This window comes from Macaca thibetana, chromosome 1, assembly GCF_024542745.1.
Source record: "Macaca thibetana thibetana isolate TM-01 chromosome 1, ASM2454274v1, whole genome shotgun sequence".
NCBI classification, from domain to species: Eukaryota; Metazoa; Chordata; class Mammalia; order Primates; family Cercopithecidae; genus Macaca; species Macaca thibetana.
In genome coordinates, this window is record NC_065578.1 from 146891073 (window position 1) to 146905214 (window position 14142).

The 14142-nt window shown below is 33.6% G+C and overlaps 1 protein-coding gene across 2 annotated transcripts in view; it reads left to right on the plus strand.

The window, feature by feature from the left end:
- Window positions 1-14142, plus strand: part of USH2A (usherin) — an 801896-nt gene that overhangs the window by 165552 nt on the left and 622202 nt on the right. For both annotated transcript variants that reach the window (XM_050780510.1, XM_050780502.1), the window contains 2 exons: window positions 8677-8872; window positions 12560-13201. In XM_050780510.1, the coding sequence (XP_050636467.1) occupies window positions 8677-8872; window positions 12560-13201 (838 nt within the window). The remainder of the gene's footprint in view (window positions 1-8676; window positions 8873-12559; window positions 13202-14142) is intronic.

Genomic DNA, 14142 nt, shown 5'->3' on the forward strand with positions numbered 1-14142 from the left:
AAATAAATTTATTATAATTTTTACTTATTCTGCCCTAGTATTCCTCATGGGTAAATCATGTCTTAATTTTATTAATCTTTGAATACACCCTTTCTAACAAGTTGGATCCTTTATCAGAAAGCAGAGTATGTACAATATACTTATCCTTTAGTTCCGTCTTCCTGGGCACTAGCTCTCTTATCACAATAGGATATATACCTACAGATCAGCTTGATTATAATTTAATTTACTGTATTTGGCAGCAACATCTTATAGTGGTAACCCAGACTGAGATGAAATCTTCCATTTCAATTGACAGTTATAAAGCAACAGACTATAGATTTAAATTATTTGAGTAGTTACTACATTAAAACACATCTTTTGCTTTCCTTCCTTTGCTCCCAACCACATGCACAGCAACCAGTATATTTCCAAATTTTACTCCTGTTTATAATGCTATTTCTTAAGCTTCTAAACATTACAGTGTGCATTGCACCTCTGCTAATCTCCATCCAAATTCTGCTATGTTTTGGAGTTGTCTGTGAGAAAGTGTAGTGCTGATGAGGGGATTGAAGGTTCAGGATTCCAATTTTGGCTGCTTAACAGGAACAGTTGAAAGATGGCATGAGGTTTTTGATCCGTGGTTTTCCATTTTCGTGGTATAGTAAGCATAGGTATCACTGCCAAACTTCTTTGGAGCTCTATGTTATTTGGGTTTAGAGCTTGGAGCTACGTTAAACAGCTGAATAAATGTTTCTGAATGGAACTCTGTCTATGATGCGGCTCCTGAAAATTCTCTCTGAGTGTTGTTAACTAGTTTCCTCTTAAATTGAGTTTATAGTTGTTTTGTCATGTCCAAATGTCTTTTTGCGACTTTACTTCTAACTGAACAGAGTGATAGAATTTATCCTCCCACTTGAAATGATAAAAATAAGGACAAAATGTATTAAATAATTGTTTGCTAGATGTTGGACATCAGGCAACAAGGACAATGTTTGCTGAGAAATAGGAAATAAATTATGTGAATCTTACAATTGACCCAGATTGCTGCTTTCAGAGTATTTCCAGTCCATGACTTAGGGAGAGAAAACCCAGATGGAGCTCAGAGGGTTCTTCTCCAAATTGAAGAGATATAGCCAAGTGTTTCAGGAATTCAAAGTAGTTAGTTTGCAGAGAGGAGAGAGAGGAACACAGAGATAATTCCATATATCTACAGAGCATCTTCCTTAAGAATTCACTTGAGTACTGATCACTGCATGTATGAGGCTGCAGAAAGCACAACTTTCAATTACTAAAAGTAACAATAGTTGACACTCATGTAATGCTGGGAAATGTGCCTGTTTCCACCAGCTGAACTGGAGAGAAAATGTATGATTCACGGGGCTTTTGATAAGTGTACACAAAAGTGTCTAGCTTCAATAGTGGAGAATAGCCCTAGGCTGATAACTACTTCAATACCACCTAATAAATCTTAAGAGCAAGACTCAAAAGGAATTGTTTCCAAGTAATTTAACTGCATCCGAGAACAAAACTCAAATATATTTGTAAAAGCACTAAAATACGTAGTACCCAACAAGAAAAAATTCAGTCTCTGACACCAAATCAAAGATTATCAGGCATGCAAAGAAACAGGAAAGTACAACTCATAATGAGGATGCAAATACATCAGTCAAAACTGATCCAGAATTGTGAGAGGCGTTAGAAATTATCAGGCCAGTATATTGAAACAGATATTATAACTTTACATAGTTTAAAAGTTACATAAAAATATGGAAGGTACTAAATAACCCTACAGATCAAAATCCCAGAGAAAAACCTACAGTGTATGGAATAAAAATACACTGGATATAATTGGTTATACATTAAACATAAAACATTTATGTTATATTTAAAAAGTTAGTGAACTTGAAGTCATAGTAATATAAACCTATCCAAAATGAAACAGAGTTGAAAGAGCATTTGTAAAAATGAAAACAGCATTTGTGAGCTGTGAGACAACTTTTGGAGGCTTGGTGTATGTGTAATTTGAGTCCCTACAGGAATGGTGGAGTGGAGCTGGGAACATAAAAAATATTCAAAGAATTTATGGCTGAAAAATTCCAAGTACAGTAAGGACTGAAAACCATAAAGCCACACACCCATGAATCTCAAGAAAACTAAAAAATAAGTAACATGAAGGAAATTACAAAAGGCGTATTATAATTGAATTGCTCAAAGCTAGTGATAAATTTTTAATGATAAAATAAAATACTAAAGCAGCCAGAGGAAAAAGACATGTTAAATACATAGATAAAACAGTAAGAATTACAACAGATTTCCTATCCAAAATAATGCAAAGAAGAAGACAGTGGGGCAACATTCTTATAACCATGAAAGAAAACAAATATTGCACTTATGATTCTATATCTAGGAAAGAGATCTAAGATGAAGGTCAAATAAAAACTATTTGCAATACATATAATGAAAGAGTTCATCACACACAAACCTATACTATAAGAAACATTAAAAAGAATTCCTTCAGTTGGAAATAAAATGGTATCATATGGAAATACGGATCTGCACAAAGAAACAAAGAACACCCAAAATGGCAACTGCATTAGCAAATATGGAGGGTATTTTTCTAATGATTTAATTTTCTTTAAATACAGTTGACAGTTTTTAAAAATAATAATAATATAGTAAAGCTTTTATAACATGTATAAGTAAAATGTCTGGCAGTAATAACACCATAATTAGGAGGGGGAAAAGGAAGTACCCTTGACCCTTGAATGACATGGGAGTTAGGGGTGCTGATTTCCTGCCAAGTCAAAAATTCATGTTTAACTTTGACTCTCCAAAACCTTAACTACTAATGGCCTACCGTTGACCAAAAACCTTACTGATAACATGAACAGTCAATTAACATTTATTGTGTATATATTATTTACTGTATTCTTACAATAAAGTAATCTAGAGAAAAAAGAATCTTTAGGAAAATCATAAGAAAGGGAAAATGTATTTACTATTTGTTAGGTGAAACTGGATCATAAAGATCTTTGTCCTCTTCATCTTCACTTTGAGTAAGATGAGGAGGAGGAATAAGAGGAAGAGGAGAGATTGGTCTTGTTGGCTCAGGGCTGGCAGAGGTGGAAGAAAATTCTTTTACAAGTATACTCATGCAGTGATAACTCGTGTTGTTCAAGGGACAATTGTATACTATTGTAAGATCTTTATACTCTATTTGAAGTAGTATGTCACTTAAAGCTAGGTTGTGATAAAGATGTAGAATAGAAACCACTAAAATCATAAAACAAAGAGTTATAGCTAATAAACCAACATGGAGATAATTTGAATCATAAAGAAATATAAAATAACACAAAACAGGCAAAAAAAAAAAAAAAAAAAAAAAAAAAAAAGAAGAAGAAGAAGAAAAAAGAAATCCCAAACAGATGGGACAAATAGAAAGAAAATATCAAGATAATAGATTTAAACCTAATCATATCAATAATAATGCTAAATTTACATGTTCTAAATAATCCATTTAAAAGTCAGAGACTGGAAGATTGGTTAAAAAAGGAAAAAGTACAACTTAACTATATGTTGCTTGCAGAAAATATATTTAAGTATAAGACACAAATAGGTTAAAAGCAAATGTTGGAAAAGATAAATCCTGTGAGTACTAATCATAAGAAATCTAGGGTGACTTTATTAATATGAGAAAACATGAATTTTTAGACATTTTGTCCAAGATAAAATATTGGCCAGGATGAAGAAGGTAATTTCATTTTGTGAAAGGAGTCATTTTATCAATAGGATATAACAGTTCTTAATATTTCTGTAGCAACAACAGAGCTTCAGAATGCACAGAGAAAAAACTCATGTAACTGAAAGAGAAAATAAAATCCACATTTGTGGGCAAAAATTTCAATACCCTTCTCACAATAATTAGTAGAACAAACTGACAGGAAATCAGTAAATCCATAGATTAGAACAATACTGTCAACCAACTTGACCTAATGGCCAGTTATGGAACATTCAACCCAACAGAGCAGCAAACTGCACCTACTTTTCAGGCCTACACAAAATATCTACCAAAATAGATCAAATTCTGAACCATAACACAAACCTCAAAAGATTTAAAAGAATTCAAGTCATATAAAATACATTATCTGGCTGCAGTTAAATTAAATTAGAAAACAATAACAAAATAACCTGGAATTGCTCTAAATATTTGGAAACTAACTCACGCAATTCTAAATAACCCAAGATTCAAAGAGGAAACCCAAAGAGGAATTAAAAAGTATTCTGAACTGAATGAAAATGAAAACACAGTATAAGAAAATTGTGAGATGCCCAATACGGCAGGACTTAGTAGTATATTAATAGCACTAAATGCCTATGGTAGGAAAGGATGAAGACTTCAAAGAAATATCTTCTACTTTACGAAATTAGCAAAAGAAGAGAAGACCCAAGCCAGGCTAATGAAAGCTATTTCTGAGTATCTAACTGCATCTCATGGGGATGATCATTTCTTTCCTCTGCTCTTGTGGCTGAAAGCATGTTAAAGCCCAAAACTGTGATTCAGGCAAGACCGAAATTTCTAAGACCAAATTGCATTTTAAGCTGTAAAGAGCAGGAGAATCTCCATGACTTGAACTGTGAATAGGTATTTGTTTGTTATCAGAGATAGTAATTGTACTGCTTTATCTGTCTTTCCTTCCATGCTAGTAAAAGAAAGCTCAATAGTCGTTGATCACATGATCATAGAGAACAATCTACATTTCTCAGCCTCCTTGGCAGCTAGGTGTAGAAATGTGGTTTAAGTTCTGGTCAATGATATTGTATCTATTAACTTTTGCTGCTTAAGTTAGTGGCTAAACACAATACAAATTGCTTATTTCTTTAGGATTCTATGGTTTGGCTCAGTGCTGGCGTGCACTAACTTGTCCAACCTCTTCTGGGCTCTCTCATTTGTCTGTGATTAGCTAGCTGGTCAAGTAGCGGTTAGATAGGAAGACCTCACTCACATATGTGGTGGTTGACAAGCTGGCTGTTCACTGGGGCAGTAGGAGCAATTATTAGCTGGGGCACCTCAGTTTTCTGCCATACAACCTCTAATATTCTAGCAGGATAGCATGAGCTTGTTCACAAGGTGATCTCAGAGTTCCAAGCCCAGCAAGAGAGAATGAACTCTAAATTTGCAGGCATTTATTTATTTGTTTATTTATTTATTTATTTATACTTTATGTTCTAGGGTACATGTGCAGAACGTGCAGGTTTGTTATATATGTATACATGTGCCATGCTGGTGTGCTTTTGCAGGCATTTTTAAATGTCTGTTTGAATCATAGTTGCAAGCATTATATGTGCTAGTATTTGGCCAAAGAAAACCAATAGGTCAATCTAGAGTTGTCGTGGAAGGATCGTACCAAAGAGTGTCTTATGATTTGGAAGTATATTTTTAAAAGAAAGAGGAATGCCTTTCTCTCTTTCTACTTCTTGGTGGACAGGAATTGGTTTTAGAGTATGAGTAGATTTGTATTTTCTCACATTAAAAAGGGAGAATCTACAGGTATAGAATCTACAGAAGTAAACTTGGTATTTTCAGTTGAATTTTGGGAAACTGACTAAAGTTAACATTTTTAAAAGTAATAATGCCTTACTTTAGTTTTAAACTATATTTTAAGATATAGTTAATTTACAGAAATTATGGTCTACATGTGTTACAGAAACTTAGATTAATGAAATGGGAGTAAACTTGTTATTTTATTAATTTGTGACAGAGTTGTTCATATAGAAAGAATTGTTTTTATTGACAAAAATATCTGGATAAGACTTAGGTTTTCACAAGAATCAAGGCAATAATATACACTTTTGGGATGTATGTGAGAAAGTGACCATGCAAAGTCAGGTGTACAGAAAAAAGTGGATATGCTTTATGGCAGAGCAAGGAGGAAGAACAGAGAAGCCACAGAGGTGGTAGATAATTGGAGTGCCGATGAAAATCTCTAGCTATAGGGGAAACTAAAGGGATATTATGAATTGCAAAGTAATGATTTAATTCCTCTTTTACCCCAAACCTTTAATAAAGGTTAACAACTACATTTTGTTTCTTCGTTTGTTTTGAACAAGAGTTCTTGAAATTGAGGCATTAGCTGAGTTTCACCTCTGGGTGACACAGGGCAGTGCTGGTAGGAGCCAGAAAGACTTCAAAATGGAAGAAGCAGAAGTGTAGGGTCAGGGCGACTATGAAATGATCAATATGCGTAGAATTCTTATAAACTTAAGGAGCACTTCTGTCGTTCAGGAATGGAATTAGGGTCATAGGCAGCCTTATCTAGATTTCAAAAGGTAAGGACGCTTCAGCTGATACATGCATTACATGTAAATAAGAATACAACAAGACCAGGGGCCGTGGCTCATGCCTGTAATCCCAAATATTTGGGAGGCCAAGGCGGGCAGATCATCTAAGGACAGGAGTTCAAGACCAGCCTGACCAACATGGTGAAACAGTGTCTCTAATAAAAAGACAAAAAATTGGCCATGCATGGTGGCCCAGCTACTGGGGAGGCTGAAACAGGAGAATCTCTTGAACTTGGGAGGTGGAGGTTGCAGTGAGCCGAGATTGCGCCATTGTACTCCAGCCTGGGCAACAAGAATTAAGCCGTCTCAAAAAAAAAAAAAAAAAAAAGAATATAACAAAACATATAAAATAAAAAGTTTTTGCACTTTTATTTCTCTTTACCTTTTGCACGCTTCCTTGCTATTTGAAAACATATTGTTTACATGTGGGTAATGTTTAAGATTATTATTTGAGGGAAACATAATGTATGTCCAATGCCTTAAGGTGTTTACCATCCGTTTGGAGAACAGGACTGATACCTATAAAGTACCAGCAAATACTCAGGCCTGAGTTATGGGTTGATGTACTTGAAGTGTTACAAGTATGTACTGACAGGCCTATTGGATTTTCATGATGTGCCTGTATGTTACACATATCCACCAATAAATGCCATTTAGTTTTGTAGGCTGAATCAAATCTCTGTCTTGAGTAATGATTTTGTATCCTTTGGACTAGATGTGAATAAGACCAAGAAACAGTCAGGCATAAGAAGGCAATTCATCGTTCTTATTCATCTTTCTAAACCTATATGCATCTTTGATATTGAGGTTCATTATTATCTACAACTACATTTGGTTTGCATATAACCATTTATCTTTTAGTCTTAGATATTTTCATATCAATTGTCTTAATTTATCCTTAAATAAAGCTTCCAGTGAGTCTCTATTTCTTGGACGAGGAAAATTGAGGCAGTGATAGGTCTTTAAAAATTATTTAATTTCTAAGTCCTTCTTGTAACTGAATCCCAACCTGGATATTTTTAAATATCCTTGAAATTAAATAGAAATCAAATAATATCTTTTCACAAGTAGGTTACTTCCCTCTGTGGTAACTCTGCCTCCAAATGTGAAGAGCTGGATTCAATCCAAGTGAAAGAAAGTCAGGGGGGAAAATGTCAGGGACTATAAAAGAGATTTGAAGTCTGTACCCACATTGCTGTGTTAGAGTCCTAAGTTATTAAACTTCTCATATTTATTTGACATTTTATATACATATGTCTGCTTACGAAGAGTTTAGTTCTCATCTTTCTTTAATCAACCTAGTATTATCTATGCGTAAAGTGGATCAACACTATATTTTATGTATTTTCATTCTTCTCAAATCAGATGCTTGAAGAGTAAAATGGCACAGTATTTTAGCTGTTATTTTGCTTGAAAATGCTTTAAAACAAGAAACATTTTTGGAATTTCTTACCACAATATAAATCAGCTAAATATATTTAATGTGGTGAAATGAATCATACATATGCTGAATAGTCCAAAAAGGGGAGTTGGGTAAGAAAACATGTATTAGGGTCAATATCAATAGGCATAAATAATTCTATTAACAAATAACATTAAATATTGTTACATTGCTTATGGAATGATATCATTATAGAAAGATTCTCCCTTAATTTAAGTACCTAGCATTTACAAAACAAGTTTAAATCAATCAGACAGTAAACAAGAGGAATCAAACAGAGAGGTGGGCTGGGTGCGGTGATTCACGCCTGTAATCCCAGCACTTTGGGAGGTTGAGGTGGGCAGATCACGAGGGCAAGAGATCGAGACCATCCTGGCGAAATCCTGCCTCTACTAAAATTACAAAAATTAGCTGAGCATGGTGACAGGCGCCTGTAGTCCCAGCTATTCGGAAGGCTGAGGCAGGAGAATCGCTTGAACCCAGGAGGCAGAGGTTGTAGTGAGACAAGATTGCGCCACTGCACTCCAGCCTGGTAACAAAAAAAAAAAAAAAAAAAAAAAAAGAGAGAGAGAAATAGTGTCCTAAAGACTATATTAACTGCTGACTGTTTTCTATTTTCAGTCTCTACATATTTATATTTTGATTTCTATATATAGTATTTAATGGTTAATTCCCCATTTCCCTTTTATTCTTATACAACTAACTTCTATGGATTTTATTTTCATTCAGTTCTATATATTCCCCCGCTGAAGCCTCCCATGTTGTGTGTCAAGAGGAAAAATATCTTATTACCTTCTTGTCTGTTGAACATTTAGTTTTCTTCTCCCTCCCTCCCTCCCTGTCTTGTACCTAATGAGCAAATTATCTAAAAATAGATACGTTCATCATTCTACAAAATGTTGTATCTTCTCTAGATTGGAGGCCAGTGTAATTGTAAGAGACATGTGTCTGGCAGACAGTGCAATCAGTGCCAGAATGGATTCTACAATCTACAAGAGTTGGATCCTGATGGCTGCAGTCCTTGTAACTGCAATACCTCTGGGACAGTGGATGGAGATATTACCTGTCACCAAAATTCAGGCCAATGCAAGTGCAAAGCAAACGTTATTGGTATGTGTAACGCAAAAGTTTACAGTCACATCTCTATTACCATCTGGAATAAAATTCTCTATTTGATTTCTTAACTGAAGAGTAAAGCAAATTTCTTTGCTCAAGGAAGGCTGGAAAAAAATTTTTGGATGAAATTAACTGTTTAAAATGATTAAATTAATAATTCTATCAAACTGCAGCTTGAAGCTTAGTTTAATCAACCCTTTAGAAGTTTCTTTATTCTGTAGATGCATTAGTTCACATGGTCCCATACTAATAAGTCATAGAAAGATATAATTTGCTTACTGCATAGATGTTTCTTTTAGAAAATTAGGACTTTTTCAAAATGTTTTACACTTAATGAGTTCTAAGCAAATCATTTTCATGCTAGTTTTCTTAATAGACCAAAATAAATGGATTTTTTCAAAATATTCTGTGCTACAGGGTCCTTTGTGATAAATCTTTCCATTTTTTTCTATTATATTTCTTTGAACTGTTCCTATGAAATGCAAAATAAGTCAACATAATTCTACAGATCATGTATATTGCTCGGGTTACTTATAAAGGGCTACATAATTTTAATTTTGTAATTCAGCACCAAGTTGATTATAATAAACAGCTACCTTCGCTGTTATTTATCATTTTTTTATACAAGACGTGCTTTTTTGTTTGTTACTCCCACAGGTATTTTTCAGAAATTAGATTTGATTATAGCAATTTATTACATCCAACATTTTTGAGGGGAACCACTGCCACATAAGGACAAAATTTATCATGTGCCCAAAATGCACTATGTACATAATGCACTTTGAAATTTTGATATATGAGAATATTATGAGAGGAAAGTTTCCTGATGAAGTGAGCCCTGTATTGTAACTGAATATGTCTTGGTTCGTATAGGAAGTTTAAAAAAGACCTTTGCCTTTCTATTGTCATTCAAGACACCAAGTCATCCATGGTTTGTCTAACACTGACCTGAACCTTACAATAATAAAAATATGCCTGGCAGTGATCACTCTCTCTCTCTCTCTCTTTCACACACACACACACACACACACACAAATGCTTACATGTACACAAGCATATGTACATATCATTCTGAATACTATTTTCATTTCTGTAATATACCTCTAAATCTAATTCTTTATCTTTTATTTATGTAAGTATACATCATACTACACAATTCAGCTAGACAAATGTTTCAATTTAATAAAGAGAATGTAGGTGTGTTTAATGGCATTACATGAGATTTCTCTGGTTTAAAGAAACATTACATGAAAATCTGTAATGTAATTTGCCTTTATGCATCTCAAGCATACAAAAACTAATTTTTTAGAAAGAAAGAATAACTAACGTGTAAAGAGAAGTACGTATTTGTATGTGCTATATATGATGCTGAAGGAATTCTAAGACCTTGAATTCAATTTGTATGGCATCCTTTGTTCTTTAATGTGAGATATATTTTAAACTCAAGATGTGAAAACAGAAGTTAAAGCAAGGCCTTTAAAGACAGTGAAATGATTACTTCTTTGTATCAACGGAATCTTTCATGTGATGGTTAGATTCCAGAGCTTGAGGAAGGCAAAAATCAAAATTAATTTAGAATGTGTTATGCTATCCCTACTATGTGCCTGTTTTGTTGATTGATCCAGATGGTTTTCTGCAGGAAACAGAAATATATATTTTGTGAAGACTAAATTCTAAATTACTTCAGTATTATAAATAATTATTCTTTCTGGTGTTATTTCTGCAAATGTGGCACTTTTTATAAAAACAAAAACTTGATATGCATATATATTTACTTTCCTAATGGGATGAGCAAGTAACTTTATTCAATTTCACCTTGTTAATATGAAAAAAAAGAAACCCAGAAAATACAAGTGTATGTTGTATACGCTTCAGAAAGCAAACTGTTAGAGTTAACAAAACTGTTAAATCTTACTAATGATTCTATCACCAGTAAAATACATTAGCACCAATAATTTTATTAAAGTAGGTCATTCATCTAGAATAAAAAGGGAGAAGAATGTGAATTAAATGCCAAGTGTGCTAACTCGCCTGTACTTGTTAACACCGAATGTGATGCCCTGTAGGCCTTCCTGAGTATCGTTAGGAATAGATTACCTGTCAGGAATATGTATGGCATATTCAAATAAGCACTGCGCATATTTTTAAAACTGATATGATATGAATCCATGTAGACCAATTTTAATAGTTCAAAATGAGTCATAATTCTTGTTAACAATACAGTTATTTTTAAAATTTGCAGCAATAGTGGTCCTTTTTTATTTTCCTTATTGAAATTAAATGATATGCCTTAGGTGAGTCATTCATCACTGTTAAAGAACTTGCCTTCCATTGGAGTTCTTGCATTTTTATCCATATATATTCATATATATTATGCATTTCCTTCCAGTTTAGGAAATGTTTTTCTACATATGAGTTCCTGAGTGTGTTTTTGACTCTTATTTTAAGACTAATTTTTAAATTGCAATTATAGCTGGAAGTAAATGTTTCAGTTGATTCAACCCATGCAGTCAGTTATTTAAATTCATGGATATTTGGAGACTATCTAAAGGAAATATTTTGCATCTAAACATTTACTATTCTAATTTTTTTATTTCTTCGCCTTGTAATACCCTTTTTTTAGAATAACCTTACTTGTCAGAGATTTAAGTATAGGTGATAAAACATTTTTCTTTATTTGTAAAATGTATATGTGTACTACTTTAAATAGAAGTAATATAAAAAACAGAATTTACTTAGTGTTTAAAGAGGTATGTTCTGAGTCATACAAGATGACAAGCAATGTGATTGCTTTATGAGCCAAGGAGAGCATAATTTATATTAATTGAAAATGATAAAATAGAGGAGCATACAAAAGGATTAAACTAAGAATTGCCCTGGATAAGTTTTATTTATATTAATTACTTAAATGTCTGGATTCAGAAATAAGTGTATATGCTGTTTTCACAAAAATAGTTATCAGCTTACTTTTTTTTTTCTTTTTTTCCCAGCTTCACTAAGGTGTAATTAAATAAAAATTGCATATATTTATGGCAGACAACATGATGTTTTGATATATGTACACATCATAAAATGATTAATTCCAGCTAATTAACATATCCATCACCTCATGTACTCATCATGTTTTTGGGGTGAGAACATTTAAGATCTAATCTCTTAGCAATTTTCAAGTATACAATACATTATTACTAAGTATAGTCACCATGCTGCACAATAGAGGTCCAGAACTTATTCATTCTGTCTAGCTGAAACTTTGTACTCAGGTTAACATTTTATTAAACATGTTTAGAGATTTCTTATCTTTAGGAAAACAACTAATTTGTCCTATGTAATTCTACTATAATTTTAAATGAACACATTTGTTAAAGTAGTTTTTAAGATTTGTTAAAGAGAAAAAGAGCTACAGCATATGTAACAGAAACAACATTGGCATTAAGCATTTTCTTTGCATTAAGTAACAATTAAACATTTATGAAGTTCATTGCAAACAGTTGTATATTAAAGCTAAATTAAATATTGCCATTATATTTTGAGAGTATGATTAGCCCTCTATGGCACTACTTGTGAGAAAACACTCCATATTTTGTGTTCGTATTGTCTGCAGTAGCATTGTTTGTGCCTCATCTATCTTGAATGAAATCATTTTTCCATCCTCACCTTTTAAAAATATTTTATCTTTAGGGCTTAGGTGTGATCGTTGCAATTTTGGATTTAAATTTCTCCGAAGCTTTAATGATGATGGATGTGAGCCCTGCCAGTGTAACCTCCATGGCTCAGTGAACAAATTCTGCAATCCTCTGTCTGGGCAGTGTGAGTGCAAAAAAGAAGCTAAAGGACTTCAGTGTGACACCTGCAGAGAAAACTTTTATGGGTTAGATGTCACCAATTGTAAGGCCTGTGACTGTGACACAGCTGGATCCCTCCCTGGGACTGTCTGTAATGCTAAGACAGGGCAGTGCATCTGTAAGCCCAATGTTGAAGGGAGACAGTGCAATAAATGTTTGGAGGGACACTTCTACTTACGGCAAAATAATTCTTTCCTCTGCCTGCCTTGCAACTGTGATAAGGCTGGGACAATAAATGGCTCTCTGTTGTGTGACAAATCAACAGGACAATGTCCTTGCAAATTAGGGGTAACAGGTCTTCGCTGTAATCAGTGTGAGCCTCACAGGTACAATTTGACCATTGACAATTTTCAAGGCTGCCAGATGTGTGAGTGTGACTCCTTGGGGACATTACCTGGGACCATTTGTGACCCAATCAGTGGCCAGTGCCTATGTGTGCCTAATCGTCAAGGAAGAAGGTGTAATCAGTGTCAACCAGGTAAGAAAGAAATGTGTTACGTTTTCAGTGCACAATGACATTCCTTTTGTTAACTCATAACAGGTGACTTAGCCCTGTTTCTGGATTGTGGCTTCTACAAATTTTATTTCCAAAATCATTGTTGTATTTAGATCATTATCCAACACAGATACAACCATTTAACTTGTTCAAAATTATCAGGCTTATTTATGTTACTATTTTGGGAGGATACTTCAGATAAAACTCAGCCAATCAGATCTATTTCGTAATTGAGACTTAATTTCTTCACTTGAAGTAAATCTCCTTTTAACAGGTTTTTTAAAAATTAGGTTAAGAAGAGTCAATTTTATTTTCCAGAGAAAGGAAAATTTGAGTTGAATGTCCATATAATGCCAAATATTCAAATGATGGACTAAATCTCGAATAAAGCTGGCTAAATGTTTTTACTGAAGAGGCTATATGTTCTAGCTTTGTATAGAAATACTTAGAATTGTTTCTACATGTCATCAAATTAATAAAATAGGCTACTGTTTAATCTTATTGTATACAAACTTATCTTTCCATCTCTTTCCCAATTGAAAGAGGGATAGACCCCATCTATGGCTCTCCTTGCATTTAAGATTTTAACTAAAATACTCATTATGATATCATGATAAATATAAGTATTTATCAGTTGTTTAACAGCTGTGCTAATTGTTGTTCTGTCAGCCAATATTAGCTCTGAGTTATATCGGTCTATAAAAAATGAGCATGATACAAACTCAAAAGTGTGATTTGCTAGCCAGAGAAGGAGTAGAACAAAAGTTATGTTTACATAGCAAAGAACCAGGCCTAGGATAACTGGGCCACGTTTTTCCTTTGGCATTGGTCAGTGTGACAAGTAAGATCAAAGAGACAGGAAGGAATTGATGAAGTGTTCATTCTTTTTGACATGTAAGTATTAGAAAACAACTTGAACTGGT